A 20,361-nucleotide genomic window follows, 5' to 3' on the forward strand; every position below is an offset into this window, starting at 1 on the left:
AAGTGACTTGTTCAAGGTTACACAGCTAGGCAATCATTAAATGTCTGAGGTCAGACTTGAATCCAAGGCCAATGCCCCATCCACTGCTACACCTAGTCACTCCCCCCTACCTTATTTTTAAAGAGGAGGAAACTGAGGCCCAAATAGGCAAAATGATTTGCCCAAGGTTGTCATAGGCAGGATATGAATTCACTCCTGAGCCCAGAGTAGCTCCTTTAAATAACAATGGCTAGCATTAACATAGCACTTTAAGATTTGCTAAGCACTTTTACAAATATTATTTCACTTTGTCCTTACAACAATCTCTGGAGGTGGGAGCTGTTATTCTCTCCATTTTATAGATAAAAACTGAGACTAATAGAGGTTAAGTGATTTGCCCAGGGTCACACAGCTTGTGTCTGAAGCACAATTTGAATTTAGGTCTTCCTGACTCCAGGTCCATGGCTCTATACACTGTGTCACCTGCTTTTCCTACTTTGCTGTGGTCTCTTAGTCTCTTGATAACTCTAGAACAAAGAATCATAGATTTAAAGTTGAACAAGATCCATCCATTTACTAAAGATTGCCTAGGCTAACCCTTTTATTTAGAAGATGAGGAAACTGAGCCTCAAGAAAGTGGAAGGGACTTGCCTGAAGTTTCATAGATACTAATTGAAAAAACTAGTCCCAGGTCTCCCAGATTGCATATCCTGAGTTTATCTCTTGGAGCTCAAATGCTTATAAACAGAATATCTAACCCTTTTATAGATGTAGAAACAAACACACAAACAATTGCATTTTTCAAATGTGGTCACTGTCAGATGGTTTTCCTTTGTTACTAGAGGGAGGCAAAGAAAAAGGGCATATGGGCTGTGTGTGTGTGTGTGTGTGTGTGTGTGTGTGTGTGTGTGTGTGTGTGTGTGATGTTAGCAAATGATTATGATGTAAAAGACAAAAGACTAATAAAATTAAAAAAATGAATAGATTAGTCTGTAAGATAGTAACTAGTGAAAATACTAACAGTTCAGATATGGGAAGGGAAGATAATAAAAGCAAAAGAGGGAGGTGGAATTAATCCCAGAAATTTCTTCAAGGTTTGACTTTTACTTAACTCAGTTACTTTCCTTCCTATAGCCTCACCAACGAAAACCAACGGATTCTCTATACTGTCTTGGAATATGACCCACTTTTTGACTCCAGTGACATGACAATTAATGAGTGGATTAAAATTGCAAAAGACATTGAGGTAAAATGGCTTAATGGAAAAACTCCAGGATTGGAATCAGAAGATGATGGATTTAAATCCCAACTCTTATATTTGCAGCTTAAGCAAGTTATTTTTTCCCCATTGGACCTCAGTTCTTCATCTGTAAAATGAAAGAGAAAGACTAAATCTATGATTTGTTTGGTGACACAAGGTTTTCCTTTCACTTACAGCAACTCTTCCATTTTTTCTACCTATGAGACTTTCACCATTCTTATTCTGATCACATTATCTTCATTCATATAATATCTGTTTACATTAGTTTTTTCCCCCTGCTGTTATATTGCTGACTCATTAAATCCATGGAAACTCTCAGATATTTTTTTACATGGAGCAGCAGTGATGTTTCTGCCTACCTACTTGGTTTCTCAGAAGACCAGGTTAACATATCATTTATGACTTTGTCCAAATGGTTGATAAAAAATACTGCATAATCCAGGACCAAGGACAGATCCCTGCACAGATATTCTGGGTTAACATAGGTCCATTTATCACAGTAGCAGGTACAATCACCAGTAGACATTGAATACTTTTAAAATAATGCTTTAGAGATCCCTGGGAGGTTGACAAAACAGATTATTATTTTTTTTTTAGGTTTTTGGCAAGGCAAATGGGGTTAAGTGGCTTGCCCAAGGCTACACAGCTAGTTAATTATTAAGTGTCTGAGACAGGATTTGAACCCAGGTACTCCTGACTCCAAGGCCGGTGCTTTATCCACTACACCACCTAGCTGCCCCCTTAACAGATTATTTTTTTAGAAAGATTTTATTTATTTTGAATTTTACAATTTTCCCCTGATCTTTCTTCCTTCCCCTCACCCCCCTCAGAAGGCAGTTTCCATGGTATACACTGATCTAAGTTGAATGTGATGAGAGAGAAATCATATCTTGTTGTTGGTGGTGGTTTTTTTTTTGTTTTGTTTGTTTTTTAGGTTTTTGCAAGGCAAATGGGGTTAAGTGGCTTGCCCAAGGCCACACAGCTAGGTAATTATTAAGTGTCTGAGACTGGATTTGAACCCAGGTACTCCTGACTCCAAGGCCAGTGCTTTATCCACTATGCCACCTAGCTGCCTCGAGAAATCATATCTTTAAGGAAGAAAAAGTATAAGAGATAGAAAAATTACATAATAAGATAATTTTTTTTTTTTAAAGTAAAGGTAATAGTCTTTGGTCTTTGTTCAAACTCCACAATTCTTTCTTTGGATACAGATAGTATTTTCCAACTCAGATATCCCAAAATTGTACCTGATTGTTGCATTGATGGAATGAGCAAGTCCATTAAGGTTGATCATTACCCCCATGTTTCTGTTAGGGTGTACAATGTTCTGGTTCTGCTCATCTTGCTCAGTATCAGTTCATGCAAATCCTTCTGGGCTTCCTTGAATTCCCATCCCTCCTGGTTTCTAATAGCACAATAGAAAACAGGGATTATTTTAAAGATAAGAATACTGAAGGACAGAGAAAATGACTTGTTAAGGATCACAGACTGAAAGTGGAAGAAATTAGGCTAAAATTCAGGGGAAAGAGATATCTTTCCTCTCAGTGATACATGAGTTTGTCCCTAGCCATCCATGTATGTGATCCCTCCTATGAGCAAGGACACACATTTATGATATTGGGCTGTCAGGTGTGGGATTGAAGAGAGCAGGAGTCAATACTCACTCTGCAGTCTGAGAAAAGAGACTAATCATTTGTTCTGGCTTTGTATCTCCTTTGCATCTCTGTTTTAACTATAAAGGTAACCTATGGATTAGTTGGTGTGGCATAGTGGAAAGTGTACAGTATTTAATTCCTGGTACACTCACCGATTAGTTCTGTGATCTTAAACAAGTCTCTTCCTTAGTTTCTCCATTTGTAAAATGGAGGTAATAATCTTTGCATTTCCTTCCTCACAGAACTGTGAAGATTAAATGAGACTGTTGATGCAAGGTCATTTGTAATGTTCAACTATTCTGCAGATATTTGTTGATCTTAGCATCTATGCAAGTTCCTAGGTACAAGCTTTGTTTGGTTTGTATTGAAAAAAATGACTGTGGGAGCTAACTCCTTTGTAGTTATTAACACTGTGTTGATAAACAGGTCCCTGAAGAGAATTCAGGACATTTCTATCCCTTGGCAGAGGAAGGGATTTTTATTTTGGCCATGAATATGTAATAGATGGACTAGAGTTCAGATCCTGGATCTGCTATTTTTATTACCTGTATGCCCCTCTCTGGGACATAGTTTTTCTATCTGTAAAATAAGAGTATTGGAACCTGTTCAGTTCTGACTTTCTGTGACTGAACTAGATGATCTTTGCAGTCTCTTTTATCTGGAAATTTTACAATCCTATATCTTGAATGGGAAGGAACCTGGAGATCATGACATTGAAGGGACTATAGCTTGAAGGAAATGGAGAAATTTTAGCTGACAAAAAGAAGTAGGAAATCACAGTTGCTATAGTAGTCTTGAAGTATTTTAACCAACTGTAAGAAACATTAAATTTATGTTTCTTGGTTTCAGGGAACTAAACAGAAGACTAAACAAGTAATAGGAAGAAGGTATACAGGGAGACAAGTTTTTGACTTGATGTTGGAAAAAATTTCTTGATATTGTTGCTGATTATCCTTCATTTTTTTTTAGTTTTTTCCAGGCAATGGGGTTAAGTGGCTTGCCCAAGGCCACACAGCTAGGTAATTATTAAGTGTCTGAGGCTGAATTTGAACTCAGGTACTCCTGACTCCAGGGCTGGTGCTCTATCCACTGCGCCACCTAGCCACCCTGATTATCCTTCATTCCTGAAGGATCACATCAGAGAGGTGAAACCATGACAAGCACATGAATTGGATTTGGGGGTGTGGTGCTGTGCTAAGTCACCAGCCTCACTTTCTCCTCCAGAGCCATCTGGGCCCAGGAGCCAGAAATGAATCAGGATGACTGGAGATGGCCAGATTTCATGGCAGTCAGTATTAAGTGACTTGCCCAAGGTCACTCAGTTAATAAGTGTCAAATGCCTGAGGTCATATTTGAACTCAACTCCTCCTTACTCTAGAACCAGTGCTTTATCCACCATATCACCTGGCTGCCCTTAATTAATCTCATGAGATATTAAGTGGAAGTTGGATGATCACTTGTCAGCAGTGTGGTAGGATGGATTCTTTGCTAGTTATGAAATGGATTGTATGACCTTTGAGACTGCTTCCAACTCCTAAGGTTCTGGGAGTCACAAATTTTTTCCTTTCAAAAGTCTGGGAAAATAAGCAAACTGCTGGTTTTCATTTTCATCATGCAATGTAGCATTCAGCCACAAGAGGGGGGCCCTCACCCTCCTCTTGCTACCCAGTAGGCTTTTACCATCAGCATCTTTGCCAGCCTCTCGCTTCTGCTTTAGTGGTTGTCTATACCTTAGGGGCTGCCAGCGGGAAAAACTCTCTGCAGAAACAGATTTCATGGAAATATTATTAGACAGGGAGGCCTCAGTAGCCAGAACAGAGCTCTCGGGCTGATCTGGACCAGTCAGCTCTCCCAGCCAGGTCAGGACCATTCATAGTCAATATCCTATGCTAGGATGTTACTCATTTTCTTTTCTTTGCTAGTCCAGCCCCCTGCCCTAGAACCCTGTACAGATTTCCACACTTACTTAGAATCATCCAGTTTGAGAGTTGAACAACCCTTACATGAAAGGAATTCCCTCTATAATTTACCTGGCAGTTGGTCATCCAACGTCTGTTTCAGGACCTAGGGGAGGCACTCACTATTTCTGTTCCACTTTTGGAAATCTTTCTCATCAGGAAGTTTCCCTTGATAGAGCCTAGATTTTTCTCTGATTTCCACTCGTTACTCCTGGTCCTGCTCTCTGGGCCAGATGGAACAGTCCCCCCTCCACAAGCCAGAACTTCAGATACTTGAAACTGTCCTGTCCCCTACTGAACTTTCTCTTTGCAAGCTAAACACCCCTACTTCCTTTATCAGACTCTTATGTGATAGACTCCCAGGCTAGGACTGGACTCTTGGATGCCCTCCTGTGGGCACTGTCTAGCTTGGCAAAGTCTTTCTGAAACCATGAATGACTTAAGAGAATAGAGGGAACTCTCATTCTATTTCTATGTTTTTAAGTTTTTTTTTTTTTTTTTTTGCAAGGCAAATGGGGTTAAGTGGCTTGCCCAAGGTCACACAGCTAGGTAATTATGATGTGTCTGAGTCCAGATTTGAACTCAGGTACTCCTGACTCCAGGGCTGCTGCTCTATCCACTGCACCACCTAGCCGCCCCTCATTCTATTTCTAGAAGCTCTACTGCTCTTAATGCTGACCAAGAGCACATTAGCTTTTTGATTATGATTGTATTTCATGTTCTAAGATCATTTCTGAGGCTGACATTCTATCTTCTATGTTCTAAGGTCCATTTCACATTTGACATTCTATGTTCTATGTTTTGAGGGTTCTTCTAGCTCTAATGTTGTTGATCTGTCTGTGTACAACCAATCACACTGATAAAATTCTATTTGATTCACTAATTCATTCAATCATTTTTTACTGAATATATCTTCCCTGTGTCCTATGTACCTGTTCTAGGCAGATATATTACAAAAGGACTCAGTCACTACCCTTAGGGAGCAAGTTGGGGAGATAAAACAGATATAAAAAGTTAAAGAGATAAATCAACAGATGTCATTTCAGTGATTGAAATATGACTAATGAAAGTTTCATACAATATGGGCTGGGGTGGACCAGAGACGCTCTGTAGAGTAGTTGGGACCTGAACTGGGCCCTACAGGCTGCACATATGGCTGAGCAGAGAGAAAAAGGCAGAGATATTCTAACTAGGGACAGAACATATATATATGTATATATACATATATATGCACAGTATGTGTGTGTGTGTGTGTGTGTGTGTGTGTGTGTGTGTGGAGAGAGAGAGAGAGAGAGAGAGAGAGAGAGAGAGAGAGAGAGAGAAGAATACAAAAATACTCCCCAAAAAGTAGAGTTTCTCATTCTGTTATCTATGGATCAGGAAGACAATGCCCACTGAATGTTGAACTTAGATTAACTTGATGCAGTTCAAGGTCAATTCCTTGATTCCCTGATACCTGGTTTTGAAGTTCTCTCTAAAGTTAAATTTCAAAAGTAGCTGCTGTGTCAGTCATCAGTACTCCAATGTGTTATTGGTGGTGGTTTTGAGAACTGTGATTATGAAGCCCTGTAAGAATGGATGGGACCTGCAGAAAGGCAGATTTTTAGTTCTGTTGTATAGGGAAAAGTTTCCAAATAACTAAGGCTGCTCCAAAGTGAAATGGGCTTCCTTAGGAGACAGTGAGCTTCTTATCTCTGGAAGTTTTCAAGTGGAAGGAGGAAGTGATCATTCTTTGGGTTTAGGTAATTATCTCAGAAATCCCTCTAAAGTCTGAGTTTCATTTAATCTATGATCAAGGTGGGGAACAGTGATGGTGGAGAATAACCTTCAGGAATGACTATAGGAGGGATGTCCATGGGAGGCAGTGATAGGAAGATAATGATCTTGCAATGAATGAATGAAAAAAAATATTTCTAAAGTACTTACTATGTAGAAAAAACAGGACAGTCCCTGTTCTCAAGAAGATTTTTTAAAATAATATTTTATTTTTTTCCAAATACATGTAAAATAATTTTTAACATTCATTTAAAAATTTTTGAGTTCCAAATTCTTCCCTTTCCTCCTTCCTCTCTCCACTTCTTCAAACATAATTTGATATGGGCTATATGTGTTTAGTCATGCAAAATATATTTCCATATTAGTCATATTGTAAAAGAAAATACAAACCAAAAAAATGAAAAAAAGTAGACTTTGATCTACATTTAGATTCTATCAGTTCTTTCTCTGGAGGTGGATAGCATTTTTCAACAAAAAGTTCTTTGGAATTGTCTTGTATAATATTGCTGAGAATATTTAAATCATTCACAGTTAATCACTGTGCAATATTGTTGTGTACAATGTTTTCCTGGTTCTGCTCATTTCATTTTGCTTTAGTTCATTAAATCTTTTTAGGTTTTTCTGAATCTATCCTGCTGTGCTTATAACACAATAGTATTCCATCACATCATATACCATAACTTATTCAGTCATTCCCCAATAGATGAATATCTCCTCAATTTCTAATTCTTTTCTACCACAAAAAGAGCTAATATAAATATTTTTGTGCAAATCGGCATTTTCCCTTTTTTGATTTCTTTGGAATACAGATCTAGTAGGGTTTTTGTTGCATCAATGGGTATGCCCAATTTTATAGCACTTTGGACAAAATTCCAAATTGCCCAAGGAAGTTATTCTTTTAATAATGCATAACAATATATAGAGGAAACTATGGAAATAACTCCATGGTCCTTAGGGTGCCCAGTAGAACAGATGATAATGAATCTTTTCTTGTATCATCCCACTGATTAAAACTATCCATTTCTGATTTGTTGAGCCACTTGACAATGGCAAGGACTTTGGTGGTGAGAACTGTTTTTCTGAGTCTATATGATACTCTACTTTTAAAATTTTTTATTGAAACAGTAGATAATATATTTTGGTTTGCCATTTTAGTGAGAGCTTTGTGGTAACTTGTCTTAATTTACTAAAGCATTTGGTAAACCCACAGGTGGCCATATAAAATCAGCCTGTGGGCTACATACAGCCCATAGCCACATTTTAAACAGTCCTGGTCTATGGTATCTGTGGTGTTCTAGTATATAAGGCTTGCATCACCTACAGAAAAAGTTGCTAGGTCCTTTCTCCACAGAAGCTGCTCCCCTAGATGGTGGTTTCAGGGGCTAGGTTGGAGGCAGAGTTAGTGGTTGGGTTAGGGTGGGACTCTGCTATCTTTGGAATGACTGAGGAATCAGTGATTCTGAGGATTTACCATAAGGCAAGATGACTGTGGAGACCAAGCAACCTCAGGATAGGGATTGTTGAGAACAGTCACGGTAGAGGGAAGGCAGTGATTATGGGGAACAATAACTATGGGATGGTGATTTGTAGAGGATTTGGCTTTGCCATGTTTGTTTGACTGAGGTTATCTTTCCCCCCCTCCTATTCCCCCCTTCCCCCAGAGGAATTATGAGCAGTATTTTGGCTTTGTAATTATCCACGGCACAGACACCATGGCTTTTGCCTCCTCCATGCTCTCCTTCGTTCTAGGGAACCTTCAGAAAACTGTCATCCTCACAGGCGCTCAGGTAATGAACCTCAGATCCCTGCTTAGGACAAAGGGGAAAGGGAGGGAAAAGGCTGCTGTAGTCATCGCTGCCTGACCTGGGTCTGGTATAAAATATTCCTCCTTTCACTGCCTTCAGTGAAGGTCTTATCCCAATTGGTCCAGGAGTCCTCAAAGACACTCACTGGGCCCTCTGTTCAGTCTTTCTCGAGTGACTAAGGGGAGTGACAGAGGGTAGTAGGGATAGGGAGCAACCACAAGTAATGATACCTGAAATGGGAGCAGGGCAATGCCTATTATATAAATGAAGAAAAGAAGAGATGCCATTTTCCATCTCCAACATCTTTCTTTTCTAGGTCCCTATCCATACTCTTTGGAATGATGGCCGGGAGAATCTGCTTGGTGGCCTGCTCATGGCTGGACAGTATGTGATTCCAGAGGTGTGGACTTCTTTTTATTTCATTATGCTAGGAATTTGTTTGCCCTTGTGAAAGGAGTCATATCAAAAGAACTTTACCCCTTCCTGGTCCCAACTGAATCACTGAGGCATCAAGTATACATAGGATCAGAATAAAAATTATTATAGCAAATAGCTCAGAGTGTTAGACTTAGAATCAGAATGACCTAGTTTAAAATCTTGCTTTGGACCTTAGGCAAGTCATTTAACTTATGTCAGCCTCAGCTTCCTCATCTGTAAATTGGGGGTAATGATATTATCTATGTCATGGGGATAATAACATTGTCTATGTCATCTATTTTATAGATAGAAAAGCTAAAGTCCAGAGAAGGGAATGACTTTCCTAAGTCCTTGTCAGGTAGGAGATGACAAAGCAGTGTTCTTTGTACTACATAATGCTGCTTTGGGCAAACAGACTCTCTTACTAGACAGCAAGTGATCTTCTTTCTAGGAGGTTCTTTCTTCCAGAGACTCTCTTCACTCTTTCTCAATATCTTTTAATAAAGCAGATCATAGAATCCAATGAAATGGAAGACAGCCCTGATCTCAGAATTGGGCAGTGTGGTTTAATAGAAAGAGGGTGATATGGAATTAGAAATTTGAGGTTCAGGTCCCTGAAATCTCTCTGGGTCTCAGTTTTCAAATATGAAAAATAAGAAGGTTGTTCTGCTAGACTATCTCTGAAGTCTGTAAAATGAAGAGGTTGGACAAATTGATTTCAAGGTCTTTTCAACTTCTAAAATCAAGGATACTTCTATTGAAGGATTTTCTGTTTTTTTTTTAAACATTTAGTTGTTATTTTGTTTGTTCTCAATTACATATTATCAAAAATTTTTAACATTTGTTTTTAAATTTTTCTTGCTTCCCTGAGAAGATTAGCAATTTGATATAGATTATAAATGTACAGTCACATAAAACATTTCCATGTTATTCATGTTATGAAAGAAAATGTGGACAACCTCCTAATAATAAAGTTAAAGAAAATATGCTTCAATCTGTATTCAGACTCCAACAGTTCTTTCTCTGGAGGTGGATAACATTTTTCATCATGAGTCCTTTAGAATTATCTTAGATCATTGTGGGACTATTTATAATGTTCTGGTGTTGCTCATTTCATTTTGCATCAGTTCATGTAAGTCTTTCCTGGTTTTCCTGAATGCAACCTCTTTAACAGTATTCCATCACAATCACATACTGTATTTGTTCAACTGTTCCTCAGTTGATGAGCATCAAGGAGGTTATCTGTCTTGATCATACCCTATCTATCCCATAACTTGTTTTTTTCTTCTTCTGAGTATCAGACTAAAAAGATTTCATAGTAGAAGATATTCAGTCTGGGTTCAAACCCTTAGATTCAACCTGTTCTCATGATTGGCCCTCCTTTGGAAAGAAGTCTGCTTCTCTCTGCTTCCATTTCCTCTTTTACAGTCAGAATAGGAGGCTATGATTTGGTGGGGTTAGGGCTTGGGCCCCCTGGATTATCCTTAATTCATCTCCCCCTCCTCCCTGCACCTGCTGAGTTTGCACTGAGCTCCTATTTCTCTTACAGGTCTGCCTCTTCTTTCAAAACCAGCTATACCGGGGCAACCGGGTAACAAAGGTGGATTCTCAACGGTTTGCAGCCTTCTGTTCACCCAACCTGCCTCCACTTGCCATTGTTGGTGCTGATATCACAAGTGAGAAAGTAGCACATGGAGGGAAAGCTGTGGCCTCACCCACATTTCCCATGCCCAGTGACTGATGAGAAATTGCCTAGCTTCCCCATTTATCCTCTGTTCCTTTGGACAAGGGAAGGAAAGGCCTGGGTCTTCTTATAAGATTATAGAATTGAGAACTGGAAATGATCTTAGTTAGAGGTCAAGTATTCCATTCCCCCCCAGGAAACAGGTCCCAAGACACAAATCCCTATGTCTAAAGTCACATTGGCAGTAAGCAGGAATATAGGAGCTCAACCAAAAACATGTTTTCTAGCTTCTTATTCAATGTCTCTTCCCCTGTCCTATGCTGCCAACTTTCTCTCATAGCCAGACTCAGTCTTGGAGGGAGCTGTTTCTCCCTCCTTGACAATATGCCTTGATAAGTCAGAGGACCAGGAGAAAATTGTTTATTATATAAGAATCTGAATCTAATTTTGTATGTAAGCTTAGGAGCAATTTACTTTTGTGTTTGGAGGTATCAGAGGGTTATTTGGAATGAATCAATGAATTTCCGAACCTTAGTCTAGGGATGGAATTTTGTCAGAAATCTCTTATTCTGTCCCAACCAATGGTCACCTGACATCTAGCAACAGGGAACTTGTTAGTAATGGAAGCAGATTAGTGGTCATCCAGCATCTGGTAACAGGGAAATTGGTAATAGAGAACCCATCCTTCTTCTGAACAGCCATGATAGCTAGGAATTACTGGATGGATGGTGTGAAGGGATGAGCACTAGACCTGTTGTGATGGGACCTGGCTTTGAATCTCAGCTCCAAACCTTATTAGCTGTGAGATCCTGTGCAAATCACATTACTTGAGCCTTGATTTTCCAATCATAAAGTGGGAATTGCACTACCTTTCTTGCAGGGCCATTGGGAAGAAATCACTTTAAAATTGAAGACCTATAGGGTATTATTGTTAAGAAATTTTACCTTATAGATCTGGTCTGACTTTACAAATCCCCACCCCATCCCCCAGCTCTGAATCAAAGTAATTTAATTATTAGTAATTAATTAATTATTAGAATTGGATGGGTCCTCGAGTTTTCTAATCTAATCTAGGCAACAAGGTAGATATAGACCTTGGTCAGATCAGGCAGATTTGACGTTTGAATTAAAACCTTAGACATTTACTAATTGTGTGATCCTGGGCAGGTCACTTTATCTTGCTTAGTTTCCTTAACTATAAAATGGGGATGATAATAGCATCTGTCTCTCATGATTTTTGTGAGGATTAAATGAGATATTTTTAAATATGTCTAATAGGTGCTTAATAGATGATTGTTTCTTTCCTCCCTAACCTGGAGCTGAGACAGAATCTTCTCCAATGAATAGTTAGCCAGTCTTTGCTTGATAACTTTCAGTGATAGGACATTTGGGCCAACTGGAAATTACTTGGTTTAGGCAGTCTTAATTCTTGCTCTACCCTTAACCCTCTCTGACATATGGTTTCCCGACCTGGGAAAGGTGTTAGCACTCCGAGTCAAGCCTTTGGACCCTTCAGCTGAGGGTATCATTGTTAAAGGTGACCTGAGGGAGGACTGGTGAATGGTTATCTTTCTAGGAAGAGGACCCAAGAGAGACTGGACTTGAACTTTCATTGTTATAGGGAATTTATTTGAAGGTAAGGAAACTCCTTTATTAATGTAGATTGGCACTGTCTTTGAACTAAGAACTTTGTTCTTAGATGAATGCAATGGTGTCAGATTCAAAAACAATCATTTTTTCTGCTCTTCCTCCTCCTCTCCCCTTCTCTTACCCTTTTTCCTCCTCCTCCTCTTCTTCTTCCTCCTCCTCCTCCTTCTACTTCTTTTCTTCTTCTTTGTCTTCTTGTTGTTCTCCTCTTTCTCCTCCTCCTTCTCTTCTTCATCTTCTCTTCTTCACCTTCTTTCCTCTTTTTCTTCTTTCTCTTCCTTCTCCTTCTCACTTTTATTGGTTCTACAGAATCAGTTGTCAAATCTTAGGTCATTTCTATCTCTATAAGACCTCTTATATCTCTTTTGACACACACCCTAGATCTACTACCCTAGATCAAGTTGCCATTGCTTTTCACCTGGTTTATTTCAATAGTGTCTCTGTCTCAGATCTCTGCTTGTTTCATCCATTCTCCATTCAGCTACCAGAATGATTTTCCTAAAGTACAGGTCTGGTTAGGTTGTTTTTCTACTTAATAAACTCCAGTGGTTTCTTATTACCCATAGAATTAAATATACATTTCTCTGTTTGGTATTTAAAGCCTTTTATGACCTGGTTCCATCCTATTTGCAAGTCTTGTTCAATTTTACTTCCTTTCACACGTACTGTTGTTCCATCAAGGTGACTGTCTTGCCTGGTCCTTTATCTCCCATCTCATAGTTATCTCCATGTATGGAATTCCCTCTGTTCTAAAATCTACCTCTTTACAGTACCTTGAAGCTTCCCTCATGGCTCAGTTCATGACCCAGTTTTACATTGAAGTCTTTCCTCATCAAAAAACAGTTATCTTGAATCTATTTCATATGTACATATTCTCTCCCTCAGGTGGATTCTAAAGGCCTTGAGGTCGGGAACTGTTTTATTTTTCTCTTTGTAACCCTAGTGCCTAGTACATAATAAAATTCTGTTTCAATCATACTTGACTGTGAACCTGTTTGGGGTTTTCTTGGGAAAGATACTGGAATGGTTAGCCATTTCCTTCTCCAGTTTATTTTTCAGATAAGGAAACTGAGGCAAACAGTATTAGATGACTTGCCCAGGGTCACAAAGACAGTAAGTATTTGAGACTGGATTTGAACTCATATCTTGTTGTCTTCAAGACTAGGACTTAATCCACTATACTACTACTTAATTGGAAGAGGCCTTGGAATCAAAAAGTCAAAAAAACCTGGAAGAAATATCTGGTATAGTTATCTCATTATACAGATTGAATATATTGAGACCCAGGATAGGAAAGATATTGACTCTAAGTCATAGTCAAATAACAGTCAGGATCTTAAAGGTAAAATCCTTGATCTACCTTTGTGCTTCCCAAGGACTTTGAGAAATGTTAATATCTATCCAATTGCAGTTGAGCAGAAGATACGCATCTTTACCACTGTGCCATTTTTTTTTTTTGATTATGTATTCACACATACAGGCAGATTTAAAGACATTCTTCTCTTTGCACCTGTAGGAATATGCTCAAAAATTCAAAACTGTTTTGATATAATAGAAACCAAAGTCAATTTGAAAACATGTGCTACCTCCTAACATTATAGGTAAATGCTGTTTAGGATTCATATTGTCTGAAATTATGTTTCTGTTCTTTTATATTAGCACAGATTTGTTTTAATTTAATTTAACAAGCAACTTGTAGTATCAGTCTGGTGAAGCACATGGACCCCTTCTCAGAACAATATTTTTGAATACATAAAATTACAAAGAAAACAAATTTTATGAAATACAATTATCTATCTATCATCTATCTATCTATCTATCTATCTGTCTATCTATCTATCTATCTATCATCTATCTATCTATCTATATCATCTATTAAAAACAAACTTCCAATATCCAGGTTAGGAATTTCTGGATAGAGGGTTTCTGATGTTCTAGGATTGAACATTAGAGAGCCTTTATTCTTGTTTTATAGTTAGAGAAACAGGTTTGACTAATGAGTCAGGGGCAGAGCTAGATCTAGAAAGTCTAGGTCTTCTGACTTCCATTCCAACCTCTTTTTTCTATTCATTGCTTGAGTTTCTGGGATTTGGCTTTCCAAATCCTCTAGGTCTGAACCAGAAGTATATTTTTTGGTTCAGTACTCAGCCCCAACTGTGGATGTGGAAAGGTGGTGGTTTGTTCTGGTGCTTCTGTGGACAAGGAAGGTGTCCTCCTTTATGGGCTGGCAAGGTGGATCCTCCTCTGACTGTGGCCTGAACAATTCCCTCCCATGGCCCACCCACTTGGCTAGTGATTCTTGGCATTCCTGCCTGTTTGAGAAATCTCTTGGCTCTCTGATGATTTGTATAGTTTATATGACAAGCAAGACTTGGAGGTGACTTTGTTGGGAGTGGGAGGTAAAAGGGGAAGGGAAGGGAGGATGAATTTATCAATGTGTCAAGCACTCTGCTTGGCAACTTCTTGATTATCTGGTCCAACTCCTTTAGGGAAGCTAGGTGATGCAGTGGATAGAGCATCAGGACTGGAATCAGGGAGACCTGAGTCCAAATCCAGTGTTAGACCTTTGCTTGTTCTGTGACTCTGGGAGAGTCACTTAACCCTGTTTGTCTCAGTTTCTCATCTATAAAATGAGATGGAGAAGGAAATGACAGACTACTCCAGTATCTTTGCCAAGAAAACCCTAAATAGGGTCATGAAGAGTTGGACTTAACTGAAATAAATGAACAACAAAGGAAGTTAAACCTTTATGTGGGTGAATCCTTTTCAGTTCAATTTGGGCAATATTTACTTTCTATCTGTGACATGACCAGCTTGGCCCTGGCTAGACTACATGGGAGGCCAAAGGAATAGAAGGTCAAAGATAGAAGAGAGCTTAGATTGCCAAGGTCAACTCTGAGAAGTAGTTATGTGGGAAGAGGACTGGCTGTGGAATTAGAGGAATGAGTTCAAATCCTGCTCTGCTCTGTTTGTCTTGAACAAATTATATAACTGCTCTGGAGCTCAGTTTCTTAATCTGTACAATGGAGAGGTTGAATTAGATAACCTCTAAGAGCCCCTCTAAGTTTTTCTATTATACATATGTATATGTGTGTGTGTGTGTGTATGTATATATATATATATATATATACTCATTTTACAACTGGGGAAACTGAGTCCCAGAAAGAGAAGACATTTTTCTAGGCAGGTAGGTGGCATGATAGCTCACTGGGTCTGGAGTCAGGAAGTGGCCTTCCAAATGGGTTCAAATCTGACCTCAGATACTAGCTGTGGAACCTTTAGGAAGTTGTTTAACCCCTCTAAATCAGTTTCTTCACCTATAAAATGAAGATAATAATAGTACCTACCTCCCAAGGTTGTTGTGAGAATCAAAGGAAATGATGTTTGTAAAGTGCTTATCAACATTGAAAGCCACTATATGAGGTTTTTTTTTTTTGTCAATTAGTCATATCTGACTCTTTGTGATCCCATTTGGGATTTTCTTGATAAAGATACTGGAGTGACTTACCATTTCCTTCTTCAGTTCATTTTACAGATAAAGAAACTGAGGCAAACAGGGTTAAGTGACTTGCCCAGGGTCACGCAGCTAGTAGGTATCTTGAGACCAAATTTGAACTTAGGTCTTCCTGATTCCAGGACCTGTACTCTTATCTACTGTATCATCTAGCTGTTGTATATAAATTTTAGCTATCATTGTTACTGTTATTCCTCAAAGTTACAGAACAAGTTATTTGCAGAGCCAAGAGTGAAATCAAAGTCTCTGAAAAGAATGGTATAAAACAACAGTATTCCTTGGGGAAAGCTTGAAAATTTCATCTTTCTCTACTCATCCAACCTCATACTTGGGTTAATGAATTGTCTTGCTAGTTCTAAATCTTTTTTTCTAGGCTCAAATTGGAAAGAGGATTTTTTCACTCCCATGTCCTAAATCTGTGGAGAATATTCAAAATATTTGCACTTATAAAAAGTCACAGCACCATGGGTCCTTTGGAGTCATCCCCCCTTTGCTTGCACCCTAGGCAGTTATTGACTTAACCTCTCCTTAGGTCCATCTCTGCCCCATGTTTTTTGTTCAGCACTCTTTTCACTGTACTGAGCACTCTTTACCCTGGGGGGGGTGCTCCCAGTCTAGAGGGGACTGGAGACAGGAGTAGCAGACCTAATCCCTGCCATCAGGAAGCTGATATATCTGCTAAGCAGCCTTGGTTGCATCTTCATCTGGAGATATTTCTTGGTCCTTATAGCTGTGGTGTCCCAGGAATGAGAATGAGTGAGTGCATCTGGGAATGTTTTCAGAATTCTAAAACTCATCAAACCCTGATCAATTTATAGAGGGAGAAAATGAGAACCAAGAAGCTATAACTCTCTGCAACTTCCTCTTGGTTAAAATACAGGCTCTTTCAGTTGGCCTCTCAAACCCTTCCCAATCTAGCTTTAACTGGCTAACTCTCCTTCAGAAACTCCATTTCCAACCAAACAAGCCAATTTGTTCTTCCCTAAATAGCATATTCTACCTCTGGCTCCTGTATTTTTTTTAGGTTTTTTTTGCAAGGCAATGGGGTTAAGTGACTTGCCCAAGGTCACACAGTTAGGTAATTATTAAGTATCTGAGACTGGAATTGAACTCAAGTCCTCCTGATTCCAGGGCCTTCGCTCTATTCACTATGCTGCCTAGCTGCCCCAGCTTCTGTATTTTTGTACAAGCTGTTTCCTCATAACTGGAATTCACTACTTCTCATCTTTGTACAAGTTTCCTTCAAGGCTCAATTCACTTGTACCCTCCTACATAAAGCCCACCCCAATCCCCTCAGTTGCTAGTACCCTCACACCTAGGAATTACTTTGCATGCATTTTAAATTTGCTTTTCTGTGTACCTATATTTTTCCTTCCATAGAATCTTTGAGGGCAGTGACTGTCTCCCTTTGTATTTGCTTCTCTAGTCCCTAGAATAGTATCAGTGCTTACTTAATAAATTAATTCAGGGGTCAAAAGCCCTAGGAGTGCCTCCCCAAGCTGTACTCATGTTCTTTCTGTGTCCTCCTTTTGGGATAGAAATTCATGGACTCAAGTGTCTATGTCCTGAGATAGGCTGGTGGATCTTTAGCCTAGTGTAGTAGCAAAACCACAGGAATTGAATTAGTGGATGAATGAAGATATGAGTAAAGTTATACAACTAATTAGTGACATAACTGATAAGAAATCAGAGTTCCTAACTCCCCATTGGCAGCTGAGTGCAGGGAATGGGACTAAAAGAATGAGTAGGAAATGGATAGATAAATAGAGACAGAAAGATAGATAATACTGGCTAGCATTTATATAGTTCTTATCTCATTTGCAACACCCTAGAAGGCAGGTGATGTCATTATTCCTATTTTACAGATGAACTAGGTTAAGTGAGTTGCCCAGGGTCACATAGGTAGTAGTAACTTGAGTTAGGATTCAGTCTTAGGCCCTCCTGACTTCAGGTTCTAGTCTCTATTCACTGCATCAACCAGCTACCTGATTATTATTTATTAAGCATTTACTATGTACTTAGTAAGGACTGGGGAAACAATTAAAAGTAAATAATTAAAAGAAATCCAAAAATAAGAAACATGGTGGCATGGACGATAAGCCCAGAAATGATAAGACAAAAACTGACTTACCAGGGTTGAGAGACTCGGGAGAGTATTGAAGTCACCAGTGGGGAGGTGATGGTCCAAGTAGAGATAGTATGGCATGAACCTACACAGATTGTGTAGGTTTGATCAGCCACAGTCGGACACACTGTAATTTGTCTCTAACCTAGTGATATCATTTTGGTCTTCTACAATAATGAAGGATATGAACCAACCAGTATGGCATGGAACAGTCCAATCAAATAATAAAGTAATATTAATAATTTTGATGGTTCGTCAGGGGATTTGTGATCTTAATGGTATGGACACCTCATTCTTTGATGCTGATTACAATCCATCCACAGGCTTGTTTACTGACCGACAGATTGATCTTCATGCCATGTTCTCTCTTGTGATTATCGTTATACAAAGAAGATGATCTGCCCAATGCATTGTAATCTTTCTCTAATCTCTCAAATACTTTCTGGATGCCAATGCATCACTCAGACTGGTTCTGTTTCTGGTCTTCCATGTGCTTTATTATGCTAGTAATATAACAACATTTCTATTCTTCTTAAGATTTACAAAGCAACCCAATGATATAGGGAGTGCAGGTACAATAATTCCTGTATTATCTTAGGAGACTTTAGAGTTCATCTTGAAAAAAACACTTGGTTTTACAGAAGTAGAAATTGAGACTATAAAGGGGAAAGAGATGAACCCAAGGTTATATAGGTATTAAGGGTAGAAGCATGGAATTTGAACCCAGGACTTTTGCCTCCAAGTCTTAGGGCTCTTTAAAATCCTTTTAAAGTCTACATATGGATAAAAAATCCTTGTTAAATTATTTAGTCCAACTCTTTCATTTTTTTTAAGAACAGGTCATGATGGTTTCCACTCTCCAGATTTGACTGTCCAATACAGATCAATCCAATTCTTAAAAAAAAACAGGTCATGCTTTATTAATCTTAGCTCCCTTTTGGGGGGACTAATTTTTGGAAATGTTGGATCAGGAGAATACTATAGAAATAATTTACCTAGATTTTACCAAATTTTTTTTTTTTAGTCTTTACATTTGTATCTATGATATGTATAGATCAAAATTGCATTGCTATGAGAGAAGAAATTGCTCCAAAAGGAAGAAAGAAAACATTAGAGATAGCAAAATTATATAATACAACTTTAAAAATTGAAGATAATTAGCTTTGATCTTCATTTAAATTCCACAGTTCCTTCTCTGGATACAGATGGTATTCTTCATCACAGATCTCCTAAAATTGTCCCTGATTATTGCACTAATGGTGTGAACAAATCAATCATGATTGATCATTACTCCATGTTGTCAATTATCTCATTTTCAAAAGGAAAAACTGAGATCCTGATTTAGAAGGGAAGAAATTTGCCAAAGATCACAATAAATAGCACAGTTCATAGGAAATAGAGTTGGAAGGAAATTTAGAGTTCATCCAGTACAATCCTTTCCCTTTTACAGAAGAGAGCTAACTTTAGGGATCTTTCCCTGGGGATCATGGAAGGGGAGGGGTGGTGGATGAACCAGATAGTAGCTTTAAGAACACTGGAGGGTTGGTACCCTCTTTGTATCTCTGCCTGCCCTTGTCCCAAGAAAACTCAAGAAAGGCAAGTTGTGGAGGCACTCCGGTCTCAGTCACCCTGGGGAAAGATGAGTCACAATCTTATCTGGTGTTCAGGGTGGCACTGCCTGATGGCCCCATTGCCCACTGGCAGAGTGTGGGGGTGTTTGCTGTGTGAATCATGAGCCCTTTGCTAGCTTCCACCTGTCCAAGTCCCAACAGGCTGCAAGAATCAGGTAGTGCCAAGTCATCTACGAATAATTAGGTGAATGAATTATTGCAAGGGAGGCAGCTTGGTCTGATAGAGAGAACTCTGAACTGGGATTTGGGGAAATCTGGGTTCTAGATCCTGACTTGGTCTAGACATTAGGAAAATTGCTTCCCATTTCTTGGTCCTGGTTTCTCTCATTTGTAAAATGAGGGAAGAGGAGTTTTGAACTTGAACTGTGATATCACATTTAAATAGAAATGGGGACCACTATCTCATAAAAAGAATTCCCATAGATCATATGTTGACTAGGTTTTATTGTATTTATATTTTTATTTCTTTTTGCTAAATATTTCCCAATTCTGTTTTAACCTGGTTTGGGCTACAAACTCTTATGTTTGGCACCTCTACACTAGAGGATCTTCAAGGCATCTTACAGTTTGGATTCTATTACTCTGGAAAATGAAGTTTGAGGTACAAAAAGAGGCCTTTCCACCTTCTGCTTGTATCCTCCTGTTCATTGCCATTCAGTCTCTAAAAGCATCATTTCAAGTCTAGCCTAGCTCTACCCTTCATGATTTGGTCAACAGCCAGACTGGGATTTCAACCTGTGCCTCTTGCTTCATCAGGTTTTTTTTTTTGAGAAAAGTACATTATCAACCTTAAAGCATGTGGACATATGAATCTATATGATGATAATTATGATAATAATCATTATTATTATTACTCCAATCCTTGTTTCCCTTCAGCATTTGCTATCTTGGTCCTTTTTTAGCATCAAG

The 20,361-nt window shown here is 38.8% G+C and overlaps 1 protein-coding gene across 3 annotated transcripts in view; it reads left to right on the forward strand.

Annotated features, from left to right (window-relative positions):
- ASPG (asparaginase) overlaps positions 1 to 20,361 on the forward strand; it is a 130,191-nt gene that overhangs the window by 24,538 nt on the left and 85,292 nt on the right. For all 3 annotated transcript variants that reach the window (XM_074213218.1, XM_074213220.1, XM_074213219.1), the window contains exons 3-6: positions 1,114 to 1,225; positions 8,291 to 8,416; positions 8,751 to 8,834; positions 10,401 to 10,527. In XM_074213218.1, coding sequence (XP_074069319.1) covers positions 1,114 to 1,225; positions 8,291 to 8,416; positions 8,751 to 8,834; positions 10,401 to 10,527 — 449 coding nt within the window. The remainder of the gene's footprint in view (positions 1 to 1,113; positions 1,226 to 8,290; positions 8,417 to 8,750; positions 8,835 to 10,400; positions 10,528 to 20,361) is intronic.

The sequence above is a fragment of the Macrotis lagotis genome, chromosome 1, assembly GCF_037893015.1.
Source record: "Macrotis lagotis isolate mMagLag1 chromosome 1, bilby.v1.9.chrom.fasta, whole genome shotgun sequence".
Lineage (NCBI taxonomy): Eukaryota > Metazoa > Chordata > Mammalia > Peramelemorphia > Peramelidae > Macrotis > Macrotis lagotis.